This window comes from Macrotis lagotis, chromosome 4 (genome assembly GCF_037893015.1).
Source record: "Macrotis lagotis isolate mMagLag1 chromosome 4, bilby.v1.9.chrom.fasta, whole genome shotgun sequence".
NCBI lineage: Eukaryota > Metazoa > Chordata > Mammalia > Peramelemorphia > Peramelidae > Macrotis > Macrotis lagotis.
Window position 1 is genome coordinate 30,804,030 of NC_133661.1, and position 24,921 is coordinate 30,828,950.

At 45.0% G+C, this 24,921-nt stretch overlaps 1 protein-coding gene across 2 annotated transcripts; it reads left to right on the forward strand.

The window, feature by feature from the left end:
• Nucleotides 1-241: 241 nt before the first annotated feature.
• SUPV3L1 (Suv3 like RNA helicase) lies at nucleotides 242-24,371 on the forward strand. Of its 2 annotated transcripts, XM_074232423.1 has the most exons (15): nucleotides 242-497; nucleotides 5,315-5,392; nucleotides 6,615-6,722; nucleotides 7,358-7,472; nucleotides 12,237-12,405; nucleotides 12,931-13,042; nucleotides 13,776-13,853; nucleotides 14,072-14,163; nucleotides 14,953-15,133; nucleotides 15,624-15,717; nucleotides 16,219-16,438; nucleotides 17,775-17,855; nucleotides 18,229-18,405; nucleotides 18,683-18,831; nucleotides 19,876-23,551. In XM_074232423.1, exons 1-15 carry the CDS (start codon nucleotides 242-244, stop codon nucleotides 20,294-20,296), a joined length of 2,331 nt encoding a protein of 776 aa, XP_074088524.1. In that variant the 3' UTR covers nucleotides 20,297-23,551. The 2 variants fall into 2 exon arrangements, with proteins under 2 accessions (XP_074088524.1, XP_074088525.1); XM_074232424.1 differs by lacking the exons at nucleotides 242-497; nucleotides 5,315-5,392; nucleotides 6,615-6,722; nucleotides 7,358-7,472 and having other exon boundaries at nucleotides 12,312-12,409; nucleotides 19,876-24,371.
• Nucleotides 24,372-24,921: the final 550 nt, after the last annotated feature.

The following is a 24,921-nucleotide window of genomic DNA, read 5'->3' on the forward strand; positions in this document are numbered from 1 at the left end:
CCTGTCCGCGGGCCCGCGCCTCTTGGGGAGGAGGGCCGGGAGGCCCCGGGGCGCGGCTGGCCCGAGGTCCCGCCTTGGCCCGGGAGGAGCCGGCTGCGCGGGGCGCTCGGCCGGCCGCGGCCAGGCGCTCCGCGGGGCGCCCTCGGGTCCTCCCCGGGTCCTCCCCGGGTCCTCCCGGGCCGTCGCGGCGGGTGACGTCACAGGCGCGCGCCCGCCGGGGCCGCGCCGCAGGCCGAGCTCCATGTCGCTGCCGCGCTGCGCGCTGCGCTGGGCCCGGCTCCCCGCCCGGGCGCTCCCCGCGCTGCGGCCGGCCCGGGAGCCCCGGCCGTGGAGGCTGGGCCGCGCCGCCGCCTGCGCCAGGCCCTCCTCCTCCTCGTCCTCGTCGGGCGGCTCCAGGGCCCCGAACACCTCCCTCTACGTCCCGCTGCCCGTGAAGCCGCTGGGGCCCAGCGCCGCGGGCGACGTGGGGGCCGAGCTGACGCGGCCGCTCAACAAAGGTGAGGCCGGGCCTCGGCCCCCGGGCCTGGGGCGCGCGGGCAGCGCAGAGGGCACGGGCACGGGCACGGGCACGGGCACGGCCGGGCTGGGGAGGAGCCGGCGGCGGACCCCCGCCAGCCCGCGCCCCCCGGCTTGTGCCTCCCGCGGGCGCCCCGTGCCCTTCCTGCCCCCGGGGTCCCCAGGTGCGGCGCCGTGGGCTCCGGGGCCCGTGCACCCTGGCTGTGCCCCCCACTGCCGCGGAAGGGCCCCCCGGGCGAGGAAGACACGGAGGCCAGCATGCCCGGCCCCATGCCCGGCCCCATGCCCGGCGGGGCTGCACGCTTCTCCCCGGCGGACTAGAAGCGTCCTGAGGACAAAGGCGGCTTCTCGTCTTGTCTTTTGCCCTGGCTTTTGTCCGTTGTTCTTGAAAAGCCCTGATGACATCAGCCAGGGGACCCCTTGACTTGCAGGAGAATTGGATGGGGGGGCTTGGCCGAGGCGCCGGCCTCATTGGCTTCTCCAAGACGCCGGGGTCCGGCGACTGCAGGTGGCCCAGGACCGGGGTGACGGCAGCAGTGGCAGGCTCCGAGCTCAGTCTTGAGCTCGGCTCAGACACTTAGTAGCTCTGAACCTAGAAAAGTCGCTTGGCTTTGTCCGCCTCGGCTCCTCCCCGCGCGGGGATGTAGAGAGGTGCCCTTGCATCTCTCGGGGTTGGGCATCCAACACCAGGGTAGTCTTGTTTTACAGAGGTTTAAGGACTTGGCCAAGGTCGCATAGGAAATCACAGGACTGGCAGAGGAGCGATGGAATCACTGGAGTCCCTGGTTTTCCTCCTTCCCCCCATCCCACCTCCTGGGCAATAGAGCACAAAGATCTTGTTATTGGCTGCCTAGTCGTACCCTTTTGGGGGAGCAGGGAGCCCCAAACACAGCTTTCCCTTATGCCTCCCAGAGGAAGTGAGGACCCCACGTACCCCACCAACCGTCTTTATGGAGTACTAAGAAACCAGGGTGGTACTTAACTGCCTTAACTTAAAAAAGGGCATTTATTAGGCGCTTGCTGAGTGCCAAGTCCTGGGGAGATGGCCAGTCTGCCACCTGCCCTGCTCCCTTCTAGATTCTTGGGTAAGTTGGAGGCAGCCTCCTAGGAAGACTATGCACCTGCCCGGGCTGCGCTCCCTCCTGCCGCCACAGCTCTCATTCTGGTTGTTTACATTATTTTCCCTCCTTGTAGGAGAGACCTAAGGGGTGGCCTGTGCACAGGGCTTTACCCAGAGTGAACTTTCCGAAAAACCTTGCTGATGACTGAAAATTAGTTGGGGAGGGCAGCTAGGTGGCACAGTGGATAGAGCACTGGCCCTGGAGTCAGGACTCAGACCCTTAATAATTCCCTAGCTGTGTGGCCTTGGGCAAGCCACTTAACTCCCATTTGCCTTGCAAAAACTAAAAAAAAAAATTTAATCAGGGAATACTTTCGAGTCCCTTTGGATTGTTTTGGTGAATATGATCCTCTTAAATTAAGAAAATTTATCTCCCCGAGAAAGTTGTGTCTCTAAAGAATGTTAATCCTGTGATAGAGAACAAGTAAAAGTAAGAAATTTGGAGACTTTATTGAGATTGTCCTTGTAGATCCTTCTTTAGTTTCCCTTTGTTGTTTTTTGTTATTTGTTTGTTTTTGTTTTGCAAGGCAATGGGGTTAAGTGGCTTGCCCGAGTCCACATAGCTAGGGAATTATTAAGTGCCTGAGGCTTCAGGTACTCCTGAGGGGGGGGCACCTAGCCATCCCCCCTTTGTTGTTTCCAATGATTTTTTTTCCCCCATTAGATTAATACACAAAATATCCCATTCCTTCAGCTGATCATAGATTAAGAAAATGTAGCCTTACCGCATGCTTAGAGAACAGGTATATTCTCTGTGTGACTGCTAAAGGAATTGGGGAAAGGGGCTAGAGATGATTTCCCAGAGGGAAGGGGCTGAGAACAGTTTAAGCAGACAGATGGGCCAGGCCAGTCTTGAAGCCAGGCCGAAGAAGTGGGAATCACCCTAGGCTTAAGTGGATTCTGGGCTCCTTTTGGGTTGGTTTTCTAGGAAGATTAGCCAATCTGAGCTATGCAGGTTGTTTGGAAGGGTTGGAGTGCAGAGAGAACTGGATAATAGCTGCTTTGTAGGAAGTGGACTCTGTATTGTGAGGAATTATGAGCTAGGATAGTGACCTGGAAAATGAAGAAGCCAAATCTCAGACATTCTGAGAGGGAAAACTTAGAGAGGAAAGAGTCAGAATCAAGTTCCTAGTTGATGCTAATGGGCAGGTAAGTCTGATTGCTTGGTTGGGACTGCTGAGGTGGCTAAAAATAGCCCCATTGCCTTCATTTGGTATCAGATCCCTTTTATATAAGCTTGTTTGTGTTTTAAGGAGAGATAGATATTAAGCTGCTTTTTGCTAAGTAGTTCTTAATTTTAATTAGACATTTATTTTTTTACCGTTCCCTCAACTGAACAAAACTCTCCTAACAAATAAGCATTATGGTCACTATGTTCACTACGGTCATAATGTGTTTAGCCATCCCCTGGTGTGTGTGGGGGCCCAAGAGTCTCTTCAGAACCTTGAGACACTTGAAGAATATTGATGCTGTTTGATGAATTTTTACTCCTTTGGCAAATTACTCCTGGGCAAATCAAGTCAATAAATATTAAGTGCTAATTATGGGCCAGACTATGCCAAGCTGGTGATTCAGATGCAAGCAAAAAAGTTCCTGTCCGTAATAAGCTTGCATTTTAATAGGGAAGGACAGATTTATAGTAGGGTGGAGGGGGTATGGCAGGAATATACCCTGGAAAGGAATGCAGATGCAGCTGACCTGGCATCCATCCTTCTGAGAGGAAGAGACTCCCCTGGAGAGTGAATTCATTCAGATCTGTGGGAAAGCATGGGGTACCCCAATGACATAATTCACTTCAGTGCTTACCTTCAATTGGCTGAGAGCTCAGGTCACCTAACATATTGGTCTTTCCATCCTTTTTTCCCCAATAAGAAAAGTGATTGATGAGACTACTTTTACATTCATTTGCTTTCTTTGAAAAATTTTATAGTGCTTTATTAGCAGTGCACCGGCAACTCTTAGCATGATGAACCAGGGTGGTTCTAGGGACTGAGTCTTGAGTTTTCATTGGATGGGTGAGATGAGGCAATAACTGGTCTCTGGATATGATAGACTTGATGTCATCTCAGAGAAGGTAGACCCTTGGGTGGCTAACTTCTGGCACTGTAACACCTAATTCTATTATTGTTGGGGAAAGGAGTACTAGTCATCAAATCCCCTTGGTGCCAGATTCTGCCATCTGACAAAAAAAAATGGGAAGGTGATAAGCCCTGAGGGTTATGAATCTTACAACCCAGAGGTCCCAAAGCTGAGCCTGAACTTCAATGGACAATGCCTACTTCCCACTCCTTTCCTTGTGGCCGATATAACTTGGGTGGGTTGGTTTCCTTCTAGTAGTTAATAAAGGGAAAGATCACTAAGCCTTGGGAGAGGAAGTTGCAAGGAAGAGTGAATTTGGAGTCTTGGGTTTGCCATGAACCATGTGACCTTGGGCTAGCCATAGGACCTCTCATCCCTCAAGTGAGGGCCTGAGACTCAAGTCAGCCGGGGTCCCTTCCAAACCTGTGACTGCTCAAAGCACAGCTCTTGAACCCTTGGAGCAGAGTCTGCTCAAGAAGCAGCCCTCTTGTGACTAGATGGGGCCGCTGTTCTCACAACAGGATCCTTGATAGTTACGCCAATTCTAAGCTTTGTGACAGCAGGACCTCAAATGAGATAGACTTACTCGGGAGAAAAAGATTTACCTTTTAAATTAGTAGATAAGTATTTTCACAGTCCAATATACAAATTTTGGTTCAGGATTGGGACTACATTATTTTACTTTTTCTCATCTTGCCTTAAAAATGAATTTTATTATGTTTTAAAAATTATTTTAAAAAATTTACAAATATTTTCATCCCAAAAACAATATTTTTAAAAGTAAAAGAGGTAAAGAAACAATAATTTATGACACCAATCACTACTTTGAAAAAAAATCTAAAATATACATGTAATAATTCACACTTTTGTACTTCCTAAGTTCTTTAAAAAAGGGATAGGAGGAAGTGTCTCTTTGCAGCCATATTTGTTTTTTGTAATTTTGTATCTTTTCCTTTTTAAAATATAGGTTTGTTGATAACTTTGGGTTTTTGTTGCCAAAGTTTCTCCAAATATTCTTCCCTCTATCTCCCAGCCCTACCCCATAGCAATCCCATTTGACACATAATTTTTAAGGAGAAAAAAGAGAAAAACAATTAGCAAAAGCAAATTGGAAAATAGATGCCTCTGCTTCACACTTGTGGGCCTGTCTGCCACCTCTACTAAAGGAATCTTGTGAGTTCTTTGGGTTGTTCTGTAGCATTTTCGGTTTGCATCATCTGGAGTCATTGGGTATCAGGTTTTTTCCCTCCTGCCTTGCTGTTACTCTCCATCATCCCTCTCCATAGTCATCATAGTCTTTGTTGCTTCTGGCTCAATAAAGTCCATCACATTCTTGTACCACAGTTTCTTCAACCACTCCTCAAAGGCATTGGTTTCATTTCTAGTTCTTTTCCTCTCCCAAGAAGCACGGATATAAGATAATTTGGCAGTGAGATTTCTTTTGACCAATGATCCTTTTGGGATCTCTGCCTAGTAATGAATCTTTGAGTCAAAAAGTGTGGGCAGCTTTTTATTTGCAGTTTTCTCTTGGTATATCCCAAGGAAAATGTGTCCAATTGCAAATAATAAAATTAAGTTTGTGTTTTTGTCTTTCTGCAGTTGAAGTCAGGAAAGTCTTAGATAAATTTTACAAGAGGAAAGAAATACAGAAGCTGGGCACCGATTATGGCCTGGACGGTAAGACAGCCTGCTCACCATCTAATAGAGACCTAGAGTCAACCTTTCTGCTTCCTGCTGGGCTGCAGCCCCTCCTGGGGGTGGAGGTGGGGTGTTGAATCAGCAGATCTTGTGGCCTGGGTGCAGTTTGAAGGGGGAGGGAATGGGGAGGTCACCTTGGTGGGGTTGAGCTGCTGAGCCATGTGATCTGGCTGCATGTGTTGGTGGGGAGAGCCCTGGCCTTGGCATCAGGACCAGCTCTGGCACTTACAGTCTCTCAGACTCTATTTGATTTGATTTGAAGCTCCAGATTCTCTTCCTGCCTTCTCCTCCTATTGAAAACAAAGCCAGAAAAATGAGACCTCTGGACTAATGATTTTTAAAGTCTGATTCTCTGATTAAACCAAGATAAACCAAAGGAAGCATTAACTGGGGCTGTTGTCTACTATAAATTCCTGATTTTTATGGAGTGAGTTAGAACTGGGGCAGCTAGGTGGTGCTATGGTCCAGGCCTGGAGTCAGGAAGACCTGAATTCACATGTGGCCACAGACACTTAAATAGCTGGATAACCGTGAGCAAGTCACTTTATCTTGTTTGCCTCAGTTTTCTCATCTGTAAAATGAGCTGGAGAAGGAAATGCCAAACCTCATCTTTGCCAGGAAAACTCCAAATGAGGTCATAAACAGTTGGATACAACTGAAAACCAAGAAGTTAGGACCAAGATCATTTCAGAAAAATTGAGTTTGTAGAAAAAAATGACAGCAGGCCGGCATCCAGGGCAGAGACTTGAAAATTCATTCACTTAGTAGTCCTAGGACTCAAGATGCAAGTTTCATTCCCCCCCCCCCCCCCCATATGAATGAATTGAATTAGAATTCATAAAAATGTGACCAAAATTAAAGCAAAGGCTCATCAGTGTCATTCAGGAATTCTCTATGTGTCTTTTTTTTTTTAATTCCATTCTCTAAAATCATGATTTCTTTTTCATTTGGGTTGTGGGCAAATTGAACTGTCCCAGTATTCTGCTCTTGGTTCTCAAGCTGCTTAGGAGACCAATCAGTGAGAAAACCCTGGGCCTTTTGGTCTGGTCACAGCTCAGTTGTATCCAGGGAATTGGCACTTTGTCTATCTGCGGGTGTCAGAATTTGAGATTGTTTTTTTTGGTAAGAAATTTTGCACAAATAATATTTTTTGTTTTTAATGTAAAATTCACATTCTTATTTTGATTTCTATATTTCACAGCCCGACTCTTCCACCAAGCTTTCATCAGTTTTAGAAATTACATCTTGCAGTCTCAGTCCTTGGATGTGGACACTCACATCACACTGAATGATATCTGCTGCAATGCTGGTAAGTGTTAGTTGTGGGGTAGTTGTGGGCGGTTCTGCCTGGGCTGACCATGGGGTCCGACCTGGCATTTCTCTCCCTGCCCCTCCCTCTATACTTTTCTCTGAGACTACTGTTTGTTTTGGATTAGGCATCAGTACCTTCCTTAGGAAACGGTCCAGTGTTTCAGTTGATGGCTTAGAAACTAAACTCTGAAGTCTGATTTTAAAAATTATCCCTTGAGGGGCAGTCACTATATAATCCCCCACCATGTCTAAGTTAAAATGAGGATTCTTGAGATAGATTCTTCAGCTTAACCCTTCCAGTCCCTTTTATCTTTATGATAGAAGTCTTCTGCTTCTCTGTAGAGTCTCCATCAGCTTACTTTTATTTGTATTGGTATTTCTAATGAGATAAACACAGACTTTTTCTGAAGAGTATATTTCCTAATAACTTAAAAGCTTATAATTTTACTCTTATCTCTTAAATCTCTGTCTCTGCACTTGAGTGGTTCTACAGTGTGGCATCCCAAGAACGGAGCCTCTTATCCTTAGAGCTTCCCCTTTCTGCCCAGAAACCTTTCCTCTGCTGAGAACAGTCAAGGATAGCCTTTCTGCTAGCTTTGACCACTTTTGCTGACTTCTTATCTTCTTCCTCAGCTCACGTGGATGATCTTTTCCCATTCTTCATGAGACATGCCAAGCAGATGTTCCCGATGCTGGCTTGTAAGGATGATCTCCGTAAAATCAGTGACTTACGTCTTCCACCCAACTGGTCAGTTTTATGTGCTCTTGTAGTCCTAGAGGTTATGGGTCAAGATATGCTATCTTGGGTTTGAACATTAGGCATTGTTTTCTCCAAAAAAAAAAAAAAAAAGCAGAAACCCATAAGATGAACCGATCTGTAGGACTGATAGCAGTGTTCATACCTTGTAAACTTGTTCTAAGGGGAAATCTAATGTAGTTCAGTTCAGTTTTAAAAATGTTTCTTAACTCACAGAAAAGGAAAAAGACCCACATGTACAAGAATATTCATAGTGCTTTTTTTGTCATGGCAAAGAATTGGAAATTGAGGGGATGCTCATCAATTGGGAAATAACTGAAAAAGGTGAGGTATGTGAATGTAAGGAAATATTATTGTTCTGTAAGAAACAATGAGCAGGCAGATTTCTGAAAATCCTGGAAAGACTTGCATGAACTGATGGTGAGTGAAGTGAGCAGAAACAGGAGTTCATTATCCACCTTTGCAGCAACATTGTGTTATGATCAACTGTGATGGACTTAGCTCCTCTCAGCAGAACAGTGATCAAAGACAATTCTAAAAGACTCTCAATGGAAAAATGCCATCCACATCCAGAAAAAGAATTCTGGAATCTGAATGTAGATCAAAGCATGCTATTTTCACCTTTTTTAAAAATATGTTTTTGAGGGGGGTGTTCCCGACAACTCTGACCCCCCAAATCCCCCAAAAACAAACAAATGAGCGCTCTAGCCAAAACTTAGAGGGGCAGAACCCACAGAAAGATTGAGTGATACATTTTCCCAGTCCAAGATAACTTAGAAGTTCCACAGGAAAGGTGTACTTCACCAAGATGGGGGGGGGGGGGGGCCACTGCACAGCCCAGCCCAGCTCAGCTCAGCAAAGCCCAGTCCAGCCCAGCCCAGAGATCACCAGCAACAGCTTGAAGGGGAGAGGAGACATCTCTGCTGCACCTGGGTGAGTGTGGAGTGAGCAGCACAGCCGCAGAACCTGCAGCCAGAAAGCACCTCCAGAGAAGGTAAGAGATCTCTGTGCTCTTCCTGGGGCAGCACTCTGCTGTTTGCCTACACTCAGACTCTGGGTGCAGTTTAGGCTTCCTTACTAAGATAGCTGGATCCCTCCTTATAGCCTCAGGGCAGAGGGCAGTGCTGTGGTCATCTACATATCAAAGCACTGGCTAGAGAGCTTAAGACCTTGGAAGAATAAAGGCCCCCCCAAAAAAAATAAAAAAAACCTCCAAGTCTTGGAAGTGCTGTAAATTAGCCTTGGGCTGAGGAAATGAGTAGAAAAAGAAGGATCTGACCATAGAGAATTACTTCAGTCCTATGGAAGATCAAAACATGTACTCTGATGATGACAAAATCCAAACTTCTGTATCCAAAACCTCCAAGAGAAATAGAAAATGGGCTCAGACTATGGATGAGCTCAAAAAAGACTTTGAAAAGCAATTCAGGGAGGTGGAGGAAAAATTGGGAGGAGAAAGGAGAGCAATGTGGAAAAATCATGAAAACCAAATCAAAAGCTTGGTGAAAGAAATACAAAAAATACTGAAGAAAATAATATGTTAAAAACCAGTTTAGGCCTAACGGAAAAAGCAAAACAAAAGGCAGAAGAGGAGAAGAATGCCTTAAAAAGCAGACTTGGCCAGCTGGAAAAGGAGATGATAAAGCTCTCTGAAGAAAGTAACTCCTTCAAATGCAGAATGGAACTAAAGGAAGCTGATGACTAAAAAAAAAGGCAAAAATTAGAAGAAAATGTCAAATATTGGAAAAACAACTGACCTTGAAAACAGATCCAGAAGAAATAATTTGAAAATTATTGGACTATCTGAAAGCCACGACCAGGAAAAGAGCCTAAACTTCATTTTTCAAGAAATAATACAGCAAAATTGCCCTGAGATCCTAGAAGCTGTGGGTAAAATATAAATTGAGAGAATTCCCCGGTCACCCCCTGAAAGGGATCCCAAAAGAAAAACTTCCAGGAATATTATAGCCAAATTCCAAAACTCCCAAATCAGAGAAAATTCTAAAAGCTGCCAGAAACAGACAATTCAACTACCAAGGCTCCATAGTCAGGATTACACAGGATCTGGCAGCATCTACATTAAGGGCTTGTAGGGATTGGAATATGATATTGCACAAGGCAAAAGATCTTGGTTTACAATGGAGAATCAACTACCCAGAAAAACTGAACATCCTCTTTCAGGGGAAAAGGTGGATTTTCAATGAAACAGGGACTTTCAAACTTTCCTAACAAGATGACCAGAGCTGAACAGAAAGTTTGATCTCCAAGTACAGGACTCTGGTGAACCATAGAGAGAGTGGAAGAGAGGGACTAACTATGAGGAACTTGATGATGTTGAACTGTTTGTATTCCTGCATGGGAAGAAGATATTGATAAATCATATGAACTTGCTCATTTATAAGAGTGGTTAGAAGGAGCATATATAGACAGGACATAGGAAGGAATGGAATATTAATGGCATGATGTGGTAAATGGAATCAATGGGCGATGAGGGAAAGTACTGGGAGGAAGGGAAAGGAGATGAAGAAGAAGCTGAGAGATTTCACATAAGAGTCAAAGAAAAAGCTCTTTCAATGGAGTGGGGGGGAAGGCAAGGGAGAATGAGTGAACCTTCATTCTCATCAGAAATGGCTCAGGGAGGAAATGGCATACACACTTAATAGGGTGAGGAAATCTGTCTTGCCCTGGAGAAGGATGGGAGGAAAGGGACGGGATGAGGGGAAATGGGGGGAGGGAAGGGGGGGAATAGGTGACAGAAGAGAGGGAAGATTGAGGGAGAGGGTACTCAGATCCAACATACTTTTGGACAGGGCCAGGATGAAAGAGAGAGAATAGAATAAATGAGAGTGGGGAGGAATAGAGTGGAGGTACAGCTAGTAATAGCAACTGAGGGAAAAATATTGAAGCAACTTCTCTGGTAGACTTAAGATAAAGAAAGGAACTCACCCCAGAGACAGAGCCATTGGAATCTGAACACAGACTGAAGTACAATTTTTTCTCTCTCTCTCTCTATTCTTGAGGTTTCCCAGCTTCTTGGGGGGGAGGGGGTTTATATTTATTCTTATGTTTACACTTATAACATTCAATTTACATCAATGTATGGCATGGAAACAATGTAGAGACTGTCAGACAGCCTTGGGGAGGGAAGGGAAGAGGGGGGGGAAATTGTAGAATTCAGAGCCTTGAAAAAAATGATGGGTATAATTTGCTATTGTATATAATTGAAAACAAATAAAATGTTTTTAAAAAAGAAGCAAAAAAAATATGCTTCTTAACCCTTACAGCCTATCTTTTAGGTATTGGGAATATAAAGATGAAATAATCCATAGAATGAATTAGGGAGGGAGTTGATGTAATCACTTGCTGTTTGTCAGTCACTTAGTCTTATGGGGAAAGACAAGAAACTGGTATGCAGGCGGGTGACAACGTGGCAGTTGGTGTGACCCTGGGACCTCTCATCTTTCTAGGGAGGTGGTAGCTGAGGACTCATTGTGAGTGGCCATGTCCATTTCAGAGTTCCATGGACTGAAGAGACCTGAGCAGGCACTATGAGAAACAGAGGATGGACTTGAGGGTTGGAAGAGAGCGGGCACTCTTTCTGGCCGTGAGGAGTGGGCTGTGCCCATGGTCTGGCTCAAATTCTATTAGAGGAGATAAGAAATAAGACATGATGATGATGATGATGATGGTAGCAGCAATAATAGTAATAATACACATTACAATGTGATCATTGCAGAGGAGAGCTCTAAGAAAAATGGCATGGAAAACTCAGGTTATTTTGTCTACGTTTTCTCCCTGCTAGACTAGATCCATTGGAGGGAGGGATCTGTATCTTGTCTAAATTTGATATTCTGTACCTTTATGAGGTGAACATCACTTAGTGAGTTGTACTGAGTGGATTGAAGTGAATCTATCTGAGGAGAAATGAGAAAATAAAATTATTGATAAGGGAACAGCAGATTTGAGCTTTTTCTCAAAGGAATTGATAAATGGAGGTGACCGGAGAGACTGTACCAAACATCAGGAGCAGTGTGTGCAAAGGCAGGAAGAAGGCGTGGCAGGAGGAGTCCTGGGGAGCAGTGGGCATAGTCCTGCCCTGCTGCCCAGAGAAAACACAGAAGGGGCCTTAGCTTATGAGGGGCTCCCTCAGTCATTGAATAACATATTGGATACAGACTGCCTTGTGTTCATTGTGCATAAGGTGTGTGGGGTGGGGGTGGGGTTTAATTGGGTTTTCCTGGCTACAAGTCAGGAAATAAAGGGCAGCTAGGTGGCATAGTGGATAGGGCACCGACCCTAGAGTCAGGAGAACCTGAGTTCAAATCCGGCCTCAGGCACTTAATAATTACCTAGCTCTGTGGCCTTGGGCAAGCCACTTAACCCCATTGCCTTGCAAAAACCTAAAAAAAAAAATCCAGGAAATAAACCTATTTTTGTTATAACATGTGACTGGGATTACAGCGATCTCATTTTCCAGAAAGCTGTCTGGTAAACACTCAGAGTCTCCCATGTTTGGAATTTCCCCAGGTCACAATCTTGGGTTCCAGGCCAAGGTTAAAAGTTATGATCAGGGCAACTAGGTGGCACAGTGGATACAGTACTGACCCTGGAGTCAGGAGGACCTGAGTTCAAATCCAGCCTCAGATACGTAATAATTACTTAGCTGTGTGACCTTGGACAAGTCACTTAATCCCATTATCTTGCAAAAAACCCAAAAATATTGTGATTGAAGTGTTTCCCTTCGTTCTTTTTTAGGTATCCAGAAGCCAGATCAATTCGACGGAAGATCGTATTCCATGCTGGTCCTACTAACAGTGGGAAAACTTACCATGCCATCCAGAGATACTTGACTGCCAAATCTGGAGTTTATTGTGGTCCTTTAAAGCTGTTGGCCCACGAGATCTTCGAAAAGAGTAATGATGCTGTCAGTATGTCATCAGTTGTTCACCTCCCTTGTCATTGAGACATGTGCGGGGGGGGATTGTGAAAGGTGGAGAGGGAGCCTTTCTGCGCCCCCCCCCCCCCCAATTTTTAACTTTGACTATTGCCTGAGTTGGATGGTTTAGGATTCTCCCTGTGGCTCCTCCATTACTTGTATTGGCCTTGTCTCCCTAGATAAGCCCCAGAGTCTTTCTTCTACCTTTGCTCCTTATTCTGTGGTTCTGAGGGGAGGGGGTGAAGGACACTTAGTAGTAAGAGACCATCTTTAATGTGTTTCCTGGACATTTGAGAGATTAACTCTTTTTGTTCTATCCCTTCTAATCCTCCTTGGGAACACATTTGGAAATCCAGTCTAAGCTGTCTGGTTCAGCCAGAGTTTTAACTACCATGTTGCTAATATTAGGGTAAATCTTACTACCTTAGAGAAAAATCCTTGTTTTGTAATAGTTTTTTTTTTTAAATGCTGCTCTTTTGAAGGTAGAAATTAATTTTCTTTCCATTACCACAGGGTGTGCTGTGTGACCTGGTAACGGGGGAAGAACGGGTGATGAAAGACCCCGATGGAAGACCAGCTGCCCATGTGGCTTGCACTGTGGAGATGTGCAGTGTCACATCCCCTTGTACGTTTCCATGAGTCTGGTTTACTTGGAGCTTTTGAATCTGGCATTCTGTTTCTCTGATTTGCCTAGAGATCCAGTGGAAGCATGGGGTCCTTTCTTACTTGTCTCCTTCAAGTCACTATTTGGGATTGGGGCTCAGTACTGAGGTAGACAGAACTCTGAATTGGCCATCTGACCTTTGGAGACCCAGGGCTTGGCCCTGGTACAGGCTCGTCCTGCAGAGCCTCAGGAAGGGACTTCATCTCTGAGCCTCAGTTTGTTTATCTGCATATTGGGATAACAGCACTTCTCAGCCTACCACAGGAGGACTCTTGAGCAAAGAAAGTGCTTTGTAATCTTTAAAATGCCCCATAACCAAATCAGAGTTGCAAGGGGAACAAATTGAGGGAAATACTCAGATTAGGAAGCCTGGCAGCCTGAAGGGAGAGGATGTGAGCCGAAGGCAGAACAGAGAGCCTGGACTTCTCCCCCATTGCCAGATGAGTGATGGGTGGAGTCAGTTCTGAGGCCTATTCTGATGACAGTGCTGCCCCCTTCCACTGGAGACAGTAGAGAATGACCTTGCTGGCAAACTTAATGATTTGGGTCAGACAAGGGTGAAATGAACCCCCCGAAAGAACAACTGTAAAGGGAAATAAAGGAGCAGTAGTGGTTTGGGAGCAGATTGTCCTTGGTATGTGAGGATACTTTGCTATACTCTGTTGAACATTGACTGGAACCTCCTTGTTTTAAGACGAAGTGGCCGTGATTGATGAAATTCAGATGATTAAAGATCCGGCGAGAGGATGGGCCTGGACGAGAGCTCTCTTGGGTTAGTGTTTCATTGTTCCCCCTTGGGTCTTGAGGCATTGGGGCTGAGCTGCAGCTGTTCTTCCCCTTCCCCCTCGTTCTTCTCCCCTCACCATCTTCCTTTCCTTTACCCCTCCTCATCCTCTTTGGGGACCCTAAAGGCTTTGACTCTCCAGACAAAAGCTCTTGGGCTGTTCTGTTAGTTCATGTTCCACTTCTCCTTTCCTTTCACCCTCCCAGGCCTCTGTGCTGAAGAAATCCATTTGTGTGGAGAGGCTGCTGCTATTGATATTGTGACGGAGCTGATGTACACCACTGGAGAGGAAGTGGAGGTATTGGGCCATTCTGTCCTTCCTCTCTCACAGGGCCGTTCCTCTCATCTGATGCCTTTGAAGATTGGTATAGGAGAGGCACTAGCGCATATGGCATCCTCACTCAGGAAGTCATGGCTTCCAGACTTGTCTTTGCAATCTCTGCCTCTCAGTAACCCAGCTGTGCCTGCTGCCTCGGGGCCAGGCATGAAGCTCCTTCCTCACCCCACCAAGCTAGGTCAATGCCTACTGAAGGGAAGGCAACATGTCTCCCATCTCTTGACCCCTTCTCTTCACTCACTCAGTTGCCACATTTCTTTAGGCTTTATATTCCATTCCCTCTTAGCTCCTGAGTCTCTTCCCTGTCTCTCTCCTCTGGATATTCTGTGGTCAGGGTGATTTGCCTTGCGCATAGCCTGGGAGATCACCCCCCACTGTAGGGCACTGGGGGGTGCAGCTATCAAACAGTTTAGTGTCTTTGAAAGAGCATCATTGTTAGATGCAGCCCTGTTGTTTCCTTGGAGGACCATCCTTCTGCAACCCTGCCTTGCCTCCCTTTCTTCCTCTAAGTTGATTAAAGGACTTAGGGGCTGCAGATACCCCTGCTAGCTCTAAGATACCATGCTTCTATCATCCTTTGAACTGAGGAATTTTGCCACAAGATAGGGACTTGTTAAGGTTTATGTACCTAATGTGTTTTAGCCCTTCTGTGTGGGCAGCCTTGAACTTTTTGTTGTTGTTAACTTTAACCTTAGTTAACTTTTAAGAAATAGGTGCAATGCTTTACTGTCTTTAACATTTTGATCCTAGGTTCGAAACTATAACAGGCTTACCCCTATCACCGTGTTGAATCACGCTCTTGAGTCTTTAGATAACCTTCGGCCCGGGGACTGCATTGTCTGTTTCAACAAGAATGACATTTACTCTGTGAGTCGTCAGATTGAGATTCGGGGCTTGGAGTCAGCTGTTATATATGGCAGTCTTCCCCCTGGTAAGGCCTGGTTTTCATGAAGAGGCCTAAAACCTTGCCATTGTGTCTTGGGTGAGGGGACTGGGCTGGTTTGGTCCCTGTGGTGGGGAGTGGGAAATGGTGTCTCTCCATGGGCATGATCTGGAATCAGATTTCATTTCTGTAACTGAAACTAATGATGCTCTTGGTTATAAAAATGTCCTTGAAAGATGGGTTGAGTTTTCTTTGATCTCATCTGAGCCAGCCAGGGTCTTTCTTAGGGGGCTGTTCAGGCATAAAACAGGAGAGGAAGAGAACCTGGGCTTTGGGACTGGTAGGGAAAGGATTGAGGCCTGTTCATATTGTGAAGGAGAAAAACACTGTATGACAAAAAGAAGGGGAAATATTTATCCCCAGGCATATAGGAGATCATATGGAAAGGGGCAAGGGAAGACCTGCTGGTGCTTAGTGATCTGGGAGGGGTGGAGGTGCCCTGGTCTGACAGAATGTCTTGTGACTGACACTGTTCTAGGGACAAAACTTGCCCAGGCGAAAAAGTTTAATGATCCTGATGATCCGTGCAAAATCCTGGTGGCAACTGATGCAATCGGCATGGGCCTGAATCTGTGAGTACTTGGTTTTGAACAAAGGGGAGCGGGGGGGGGGGGGTTCCACAGCTTTACAGCCACGAGTGCCCACAGCAGGATCCTTCTGAGGAGGCTCTTCTGCTTTGCTGCTGATTCATGGGTGGGCACAAGGAGAGGCCTAGATCTCTGCTATTAAGGAGGCCCCTTCTCAGGGACAAGTGACCAACCCACAGGGGACCCATGGGAAAATCCCTTCCCTTATTTTTGGTCAATTGGTCAACTTTTACTTAGATTATCTTGGGATGCCAATGCATCTCCTTATGGGGATGGGGCAAATGGAATGTATTTTGTCAAAGGAATTCTCATGTATAATTACTTAATAATTGACCCACCAGCTTCATCTCCAGAAACGTGTAGTCTAATTATTTAGAGGCTGAACTTGACAGGGAGAAATGTCCCAGGGTCTCATTTTGTAAATGATGACTGCACCCTGAGCTGTTGAGACCACTCTGTGATCTCTCTTGTTTGACTCTGTTGCAGGAGCATAAAAAGAATTATTTTTAACTCTCTCATAAAGCCCAGTATCAATGAGAAGGGGGAGAAGGAAATGGAGCCCATCAGTACTTCGCAGGCTCTGCAGATCTCAGGCAGAGCTGGCAGATTCAGCTCCAAGTTTAAAGAAGGGGAGGTCACCACCATGTACCCAGAAGACTTGAAATTATTGAAGGAGATTCTGAATAAACCTGTGGAGCCTATAGAGGTGAGTCAAGCTGAGCACATACTTTGTCCTTGCTTCTTGGCTCAGCTAGCTCCTGATTGACGTGCCGGTCAGGAGGCTTCTGGGCTGTGGAGCTGGCACCATCCTGGATAAGCCTGAATATGACGCCTCTTGAGGAGGGAGAGTCCTGAGTCATTTGGCCATCCATCCTTTAGTTCTCTAGAGACAGACCCTGTGTCATAGGAGAGAGTTCCTTGGACTTGAGTGCAGTATATCAAATAGTATATAAATGGAATAATGAGGCAGGAGTTTGGGGTGATTGAAGGGAATGATTGGAGAGGGTCAAGAGCTGCTTTAAATGATGCCTTGAGGAGGGGCAGCAGAGGCCAGATCTGTCAGGGTCCTGGAGCCGTTTGTGATGGGCCACCTGAAACCTTAAGAGGGCTTCATGTTACTGAGGCTCGGGGCCAGGATGTTTGATGAGAATATCCATCAGATGGAAGCTGTTTCTGGGTTTGCTTGAGTGTTAGAGATGTGGGAAGTTCACTTGATTAGGGTACCTGGTTTGTATTCCTTCAGAGGGTGGAGAGGTGAGCCATTCCTGTAGTTTGTAAGTGTAAGGAAATCCCTGGATAAAAGTTGCCATAGAAACAGGCTTGTTTAAGGCTAGGGTGGGCAAGCCCTTGCTAGGGTGGCTGCCCAGAGTACACACTGCTGCCTCAGTGAGTCCCAGGAGCTTAGGATCAGAGCTGGAAGGGACCCTGAGACCAACCAGTACCACCTCCTCATTTTTATAGATTAGATGGGGAAACTGAGGCCTGGAGAAGTGGTCATGTGATGTGTCACAAAGCCAGGATTCAATGGTGGGCTTCTTGGATTCCTGATCCAAGACCTTTCTGCTACTTCTTTTCCTTGGTGTACCTTCTCCTACTCTCCCATCCCTTCTCTTTTCCCTTTTCTTCATGTTTATCAGTAGGCATTACTTGACCCTCTGGGACAAGTGAAGGGCTAAAGAGGTTGTTAATCTCCAATGCTTTGGTCTCTTTTCTTGATGGACCTCTGGTTTTTCATCACCATTATTAGTCACTGGTTAGCAGGGTTTCCTATTCTTGAATTCTATTAGTCTGCCAGAGTGGTATAGGCCTGCTATATGAGAAGTGACCCTAAAATCCCTGTGTTTTTACTTAACTAAATCATTTCTGGTGCAAATCATGGCCATTGAATTGATGTGTTGGGAGCCATTTGGAGTCCCAGCTTTAGCTCTGACCATGCCATCTCAAATTCATTTTTGCAGATCTCTGATTATAGAAGAGGTTTGAACAGGTTTCTCCCATTATTTGGTTGAGTCATTAATTCTCTTTTTTTAACCCTCTTAAAGGCAGCTGGCCTTCATCCTACTGCTGACCAGATTGAAATGTTTGCATATCACCTCCCAGATACGACTCTGGCCAACCTTATCGTAAGGAGATGCTGCTTTTTCATCTTTCTTTGTATTAATCTCAATACCAATGGGAAGTGTGTGGCAGTTACTAATTCTCATTATGAGTGTTGGGGATAGTTAAAGTTTTTAATTCATCATATAACTTGTTGTAGTACTACAGAGTTGGAAGTTCTATCTTTAATATATCCCTTTGTTTTTTTTCTTCTTTTTCTCACCAAGGGTGCCTCTCTTAGCCTGTCTTGGGGTCAGAGCCCATGTTGCCTGGACCTTTAGAGATGGGCTGAGTGAGCACCGGACATGGGACTGAATGCTCCATTGGGGTCAGAGTTGGGGCACTGCATGGACTGACCATTCCCCCTGATTTTGTGTTTTGTCTTCTTTCCTATTCCAGGATATCTTTGTGGACTTCTCCCAAGTGGATGGGCAATATTTTGTCTGCAACATGGACGATTTCAAATTCTCAGCAGACCTCATCCAACACATCCCCCTCAGCCTGCGGGTGAGGTATGTGTTCTGCACGGCCCCCATCAACAAGAAGCAGCCGTTTGTCTGCTCTTCCTTATTACAGGTGAGCGTTCTCCTCTACCCTGTGCTCCTCGGGTCCTTGGGAGAGAGTAGCCTAGGTCTTGGGTTCAAGTGGGGTAGCCTTGACAAGAATTGGAGCACAGATGGTCAGCAAGCATCCAGTCAGGGAATAGATGAAACACAGGGAAGGTTGTCGGGTCATTCAGGTTCCTCCTGGCAGTGCTCACGAGAGAGAGCAGACACAGGGGCAGAGTGGTTCCTAGGAGGAAGGCCACATCGCTCAGCCTCTCCCCGTTAAACTTTTGTTTTTGCTCTCCTAGTTTGCAAGGCAGTATAGTCGGAATGAGCCATTGACATTTGCCTGGTTACGCCGCTACGCCAGGTGGCCCTTACAGCCGCCAAAGAACATCAAGGACCTGGTAGAACTGGAAGCCATTCATGATGTTCTGGATCTCTACCTGTGGCTAAGGTAACGGCAGCAACTTCCAAATGGAAGAGCTTTTGCAAGTGGCTGAATTTCTCTTGTGTTTTTTTTAGGGTAACAATGGTTATTTCACATAATCTATTTCACAGTCTCAAAGAAAATCAATACAAGTGTCAGTGTTCCCAGTTGATATCTGAGGACCAGCCAGGCTAAGTGGCTGAGCTCTGTGGTGTTGGGGCATTTAACCCCAGCTTGCCTGACATAGAGTCTTACTCAAAGTCCCAGTGAAGACCTGAGATTTAGAGCTGGAAGAATGAAGAACCTTAGAGGTCATCCAGTTCAGTCAAACATGGGCCTTCTGACGGCTCACCCCAGTAGAGCCTTCTGAGCAGTGGGTCTGCAATTCTGAGACCAGTGAGACTGGATGGCCTGACCACTGTGGCCATAAGAGAAGAGGTGTGGAAGGATCAGGATGGCGATTTGCAGGCCCCAGGGAACCTTCCAGGACAAGGGAGCTGACCAGGGTCCTGCTGCTCTGCATGAGAGCCCCCAGTATCAGCTGCTCCCTTTCCTTCACTGTAAGCTGTGGTCTCCTCCTCCATCAGATGAAGTTAGAATGTCATGGCCTCAGGAGGAGAAGCCACTGTTCTGGCTTTGATGGCTAAGAAATCAGTGTTTATTGATTGAGCTCATGAGACTTGCACTATGGATCTTGTGGGACTTTTGAGAAAAAAACCTCCTTGTGCTCCACAGAAGTGCTTTAAAGATTGTCTCTCCTGGTTCTGATTTTTGTCATGAACAGCCTTCATCATTGTTCCCCCAGATTGGAGGCCCCTTGGTATACCAGAATTTCGCCCCCGGGCCTCAGGGAGGATTAGCGTTTAGCATGCCCTGAGCTGATGTCCAAGGGACTTTCTGTTGTGGGCTTTCCCTGGGGCAGTCCTTTTGAAGCCTTCCCACTACCTGTTAGTCAGCTCAGATCTGGAGGCAGGGTATGCAGTAGGCCAGAAACCAACTGCCTGGTCTGGTAGAGAGCAATCTTGTTGATCCGAGTCTTGGGGCCCCCATGTAATGCCTCATTTCTTTCAGCTATCGGTTTGTGGACATGTTTCCTGATGCCAGCCTGGTCCGAGATCTCCAGAAAGAACTTGACGGCATCATCCAGAAGGGCGTACACAACATCACCAGACTGATTCGCATGTCAGAGTCCCAGCGTATGTTGAACTTGGACAGTTCCCCCACCGGGAAGCAGGGCCAGCTGCCGGGGGCTGCAAAGTCCACCTCTCGAGAAGAGATAAGGGGCAAAGCCGTTGAGGCTGCCATGGCAGAGAGTCTGGCTTCCAAGTCCCTGGCCTCCAGGTTGGTCCGTCAGGGGCGGCTCACTCCGCTCATGCTGAAGCAGCTGAGGAAGGAGTGGTTGAAGCAGCAGGCAGAGGAAAGGGGCTGGCCAGAAAATGACAGCTTCTCGGGGAGGATGAGGAGGAAGAAAACTGACCCAGATGCTAATTAGATTTTTAGATACAAAATAAAAACAGTGTCTGCTTTGAAAGCCTTTTTCTGGTTCACTTTTGATACTGGCCACTCTCCCCTCCTGGGCCCCCACCTGTGGACAGAGCTCACAGGGTTGACTGCTACAGGGAGCCAGTCATCTGAGCCCTTTCACCCCACGTTGTCTTGGATCATGAGATTTGTCCTAAGTTACCAAAGTGTGTGGTACGTATGTCATTGGCTCCTTCTGTCGACTGTTGTATGAATTGTTACCACTTCACACAAGTCTTCCCAGGTTTCACATCTGCCTTTCCTTTCATCCTCTCTTCCAGTATAGTGATGTGCTATGATGCTCCATTATGTTCCCAGACCATCATCTATTCAGTGTTGCCCAGTTGATGGGCACCCTCTTATTGTCCAGTTTTTTGCTACCACATAAAGAGCTGCTATAAATATTTTTATACCTGTGGATCTGGTTTTCTCTTGGGTCTTTTTTGGTATTGCTGGTCAGAGAGTGTGCGCGGTTCAGCGACTCAAGGGCCATAGCTCCAGTTTTCCCGTATTCTGGCCCACATTCTGCTTCAACAGTATGTTAGTTGTGCTTGCTTTCCTGCAATCTGGTATTTGTTTCCTTCTTTGCCAGTCTGAAGGCAGTGAGGTACAAGTTTAGAGTTGTTTTACTTTGCATTTTCTTAATTTATTAGTCATTTAGAGCAATTTTTCATGACATGACTTTGATTGCTTGTATATTTTCATTGAAATGCTTCTGAAACGCTGTAAATGAACGTCTTTATAACTAGTGAATCACAGAACTATAACTAGTCAAGCCTTAAAATCGCTCATTACATTGATTATTTAAAGATCCACTTCCTGGTCCTCTTAGCCCACTTTTCTGCAGCGTTTTCATGCTACATTTTTATATTCTCCAGAATGAAATCCTGATGACCTATGTTGTATCTATACTTCAGGTATCCAAGAAAACTTTAGTTCATTCCTAGTTAAAATCAGAGTTTAAAGCCCAAGTCAGCCTTTCATTGAAGTAATGGAAAGGATTGTGGGTTTGGATTCAGAAGAGCTGGACTTAATTTGTGGTTTTGGTGACTTGCTCCTTGTGGCCAAGAACCACTCACTGGCCTCTCTGGGCTTCGGTGTCTGTCCTAAGTGAGAAATTTGAACTTGATTGTGTGGCCCATCCCCTCCTGGCTCTCAGTCAGACCTGTCAACTGTCCTTTGCATTTGGGATGGACTGAGGTTTGTTCTAGTTCAGCCTCCATGTTTGGAGTGGACACCATTCTCTTCCTATGGATGCCATGCAGTAGTACAGAGTTCATTGATAAAGGTGCATCATGAATGGTAATATAACGTTTAACTTAGATGACAATCTTCAGTCTCCTAACCTTTGCCTTCTGAGGAAGTGAGGGCTGAATATGGCTCTTCTGGTGTTGAAACTTGGAAGGGTGTGGTTCTTCTACACTTCCGAGTTTGTCCTACCTCCTTAGCCTCTAAAGTTCATTTGGCTTTTCTCCCTGCTTTCAAGCGCAATAGAAGTCATGTTCTTCCTCTGGAAAATTTCTAAAATGGGATTAACCTAACAAAACTAGCCCAATTGCATTTATTGTGATGAAATGCCCCATTCCACACACTTTTTATTAGAGGTGGGCACTTAACATTGTGTATTTGGGAAAGTTGTTGAGGCCTGAGTAAGAGGGGATGTGTTGGAGATGGGGCCAATGAGGGTGGACATGGTTGGACGTATAGCCAAAAAACTTGGAGAAATAGTCCCTGGGGAAGTTGGTCCCTCTGTTGCCTTTCTTCAAAGAGAAAGAAGCTCTCTTTCAATCCTGAATTTGCTGAAGTAGGTGAGAGGAAAAGATGTGCTGGGGAGGTGGCTTCCCAGCCCCAGAGTGTCAGGTAAGGCCTGAGAGGGATGGCCAACAATAGCCATGCTTTTTTTTTTTTTACACAAAGAAACTTGCTCATCGTAGTAGATGTGTGAGCTGAATTAGTTTCATATGTGAAGTTCTATAGCCAATCTGAGGAAAGGGGGTTGTAGTGGTTGGAATATGGGCTACACCCTTAAAAGGAAAATAAAAGACTATACGCTGGAAAGTGATTATGCCGATCCCTACGTCAAACTCTTGGTTTCTGTGTGTATATAATATATAATGTTTTATATATGTTATCCTAATCACATCAAGAGAGATATGTGGGTGTGTAAATCTGTAGATATATACATAGATACACACTTGACTGAAAGTTCATGTATATTTATTTAATTCAAATTAAAATGCTTTATCCCTTTTTAACCTTGCTGTCCTTTTTAGTCTGTTACTTAAGACTCTCATTGTCTCTGATCTCCTCATTAAGCACACACACTCCTGCTTTGTTCAAGACAGATTTGGGAGGAAGACACTGTTGTCTTTCTCCAGGGCAGCTGACCTTGTGGATTTTGTACCTGCTATTTGCCGCAAGTTCCAAAAGGCCTCGATTGAAATACTTTGGAGAATTGTCTCTGGATAATTGGGATCAAAGATGGCCTGTTTGAATTGCAGTTCTAAGCATCCAACAAAATGGGTCATGATTATAACAGAGATTGTTAGATTCAATTGGGTGGATCTGGGACCTGAGCCCATACACACAACCTGTCAGGATGGGCAGGTCCTTTCTGTGGCATCATTTGGCTGCATAGACCTGTGCTTATTAGGATCGACAAAGCCTAGAGTCTATATTTTCTGTCTATCTATTTCTCAGAAATGCTAGAAGGAACTTAAGGGCTTCCAAAACAGAGCTCCTCTTGTGAGTTGGAAATACATGGAATGCTGATCTTCTCTGGTGTTTGCTTGTAGCCCTCCCACCACCTTTCAGCTTTCAAAGCAAGCCTTGTGAAGGAATAACAGCCACTTCTTTTCTAAGAGATGGCAAGTGAAGCAGACCTGAGTTTCACAGCTTCAGAAATAAAGTTGTTATAAAATTGAAAGTGGAATATCATTTCAAGCTGGATACTTTTTATTTTTTCTAACATTACACAACTATTACATATATTTTATTTATTTTCCCAGCTACATGCAAAGGTAGTTTTTAACAGTCTTCTAAGGTTTTGAGTTTCACATTTTTCTCCCTCCTTTCCTCCCCACTGACAGAAAGCAATCGCATATAGGTTAAATGTATAGAACTATGTTCTGCATCTATTCATATCAATCGTGTTGTGAAAGGAGAATCAAATTGAAATGGGGGAAAAAAGCCATTGGAGAGAAAAAACATATGACAACTTTTAAAAACTGAAGATAGGAAATAAGTAAATTTACATTTAAATTCCATGGTTTCTTTTCTGAATATGGATGGAACTTTCCATCACAAATCTTTTACAATTGTCTTTGATTATTGTTCTACTGAGATGAACAAGTCTGTCATAGTCGATCATCACACAGTGTTGCTGTTGGTGTGTATGATGTTCTGATCTGCTCGTTTCACTCAACATCAGTTCATGCAAATCTCTTTCCAGCCAACCTGATAACTTTTAAGGAAAATCAGACTGGAGATGAAGTAATTCCAAGCATCTGCCTCTATTGCCACTAGAGAGTGTTCTTTTGGCAGGGATCAAAGATGACCTGGTTGAACTAGAGTTTTGAAGTGTCTAACTAGATTATAAAATTTCAGGGCTGGCTAACCTATCTCTGAGGTCTTTTTCAGTTCTGACATTTCATTTTTTCTTTGTTGCATAATCACTATAACACTGGCCCTTTTCATAAATACGTGGGAGCAAGAAATGACCTCAGAAATCATTATGTGCAGGAGTCCAAAACTTTGTTGGTCTCTGGTTTTTTTCAGTTCTCCCTATTAAATATGAAAGAAAATAAACTCTAGCATTTACTGTATAAATGCATTTAAGAAATAAAGTAGAAATTTTTCAAAAAGAAGAGGCTAGGGCATGATTCAAGAGTATGCCAAAAATATTTGTAACTTCATTGATTGGAAATCAATTCTAAATAAATCAAAATGTGTCCCATATCCTCTGTTTACATTTCTCATTCTCAAGGTTGGGGACTCCACCTAATCTAGTCAAGCCATTCCCATTTTATTTTATTTTTTTAGGGTTTTTTTTTTTTTTTTTTGGCAAGGCAAATGGGGTTAAGTGGCTTGCCCAAGGCCACACAGCTAGGTAATTATTAAGTGTCTGAGGTCTGATTTGAACTCAGGTGCTCCTGACTCTAGGGCCGGTGCTTTATCCACTACACCACCTAGCCGCCCCTATTCCTATTTTATAGGTAAAGGAACTGAAGTCCAGATGGGAAAAATGGAATTTCCCAAGGCACAGGGATAATAGTGGAAGAACTGGGATTTAAATTCCCTGGCCAATGCTCTGTTATTTACTTTCTAAAACATCAATCTCATTGAAAGTTAGGATCACATACAATTATTGTGAAAGTGCCTGATCATTTAATTTAAATCAGAATGTTTAATTAAGGCTGTATGGGACCTTATTATGTAATTCAACCAAAAAATCGTAATGATTGTAGTTTGATTTTTTCAAATTTTCTCATTTTTATATTTTTAAATGATATTTTTATTAAAAAATAGATTTTATTTCTAGCTTTTGTTTTTATATGGCTTGTTTCCCTCTATTCTTTCTCCTTTTCCTCTCAGGCA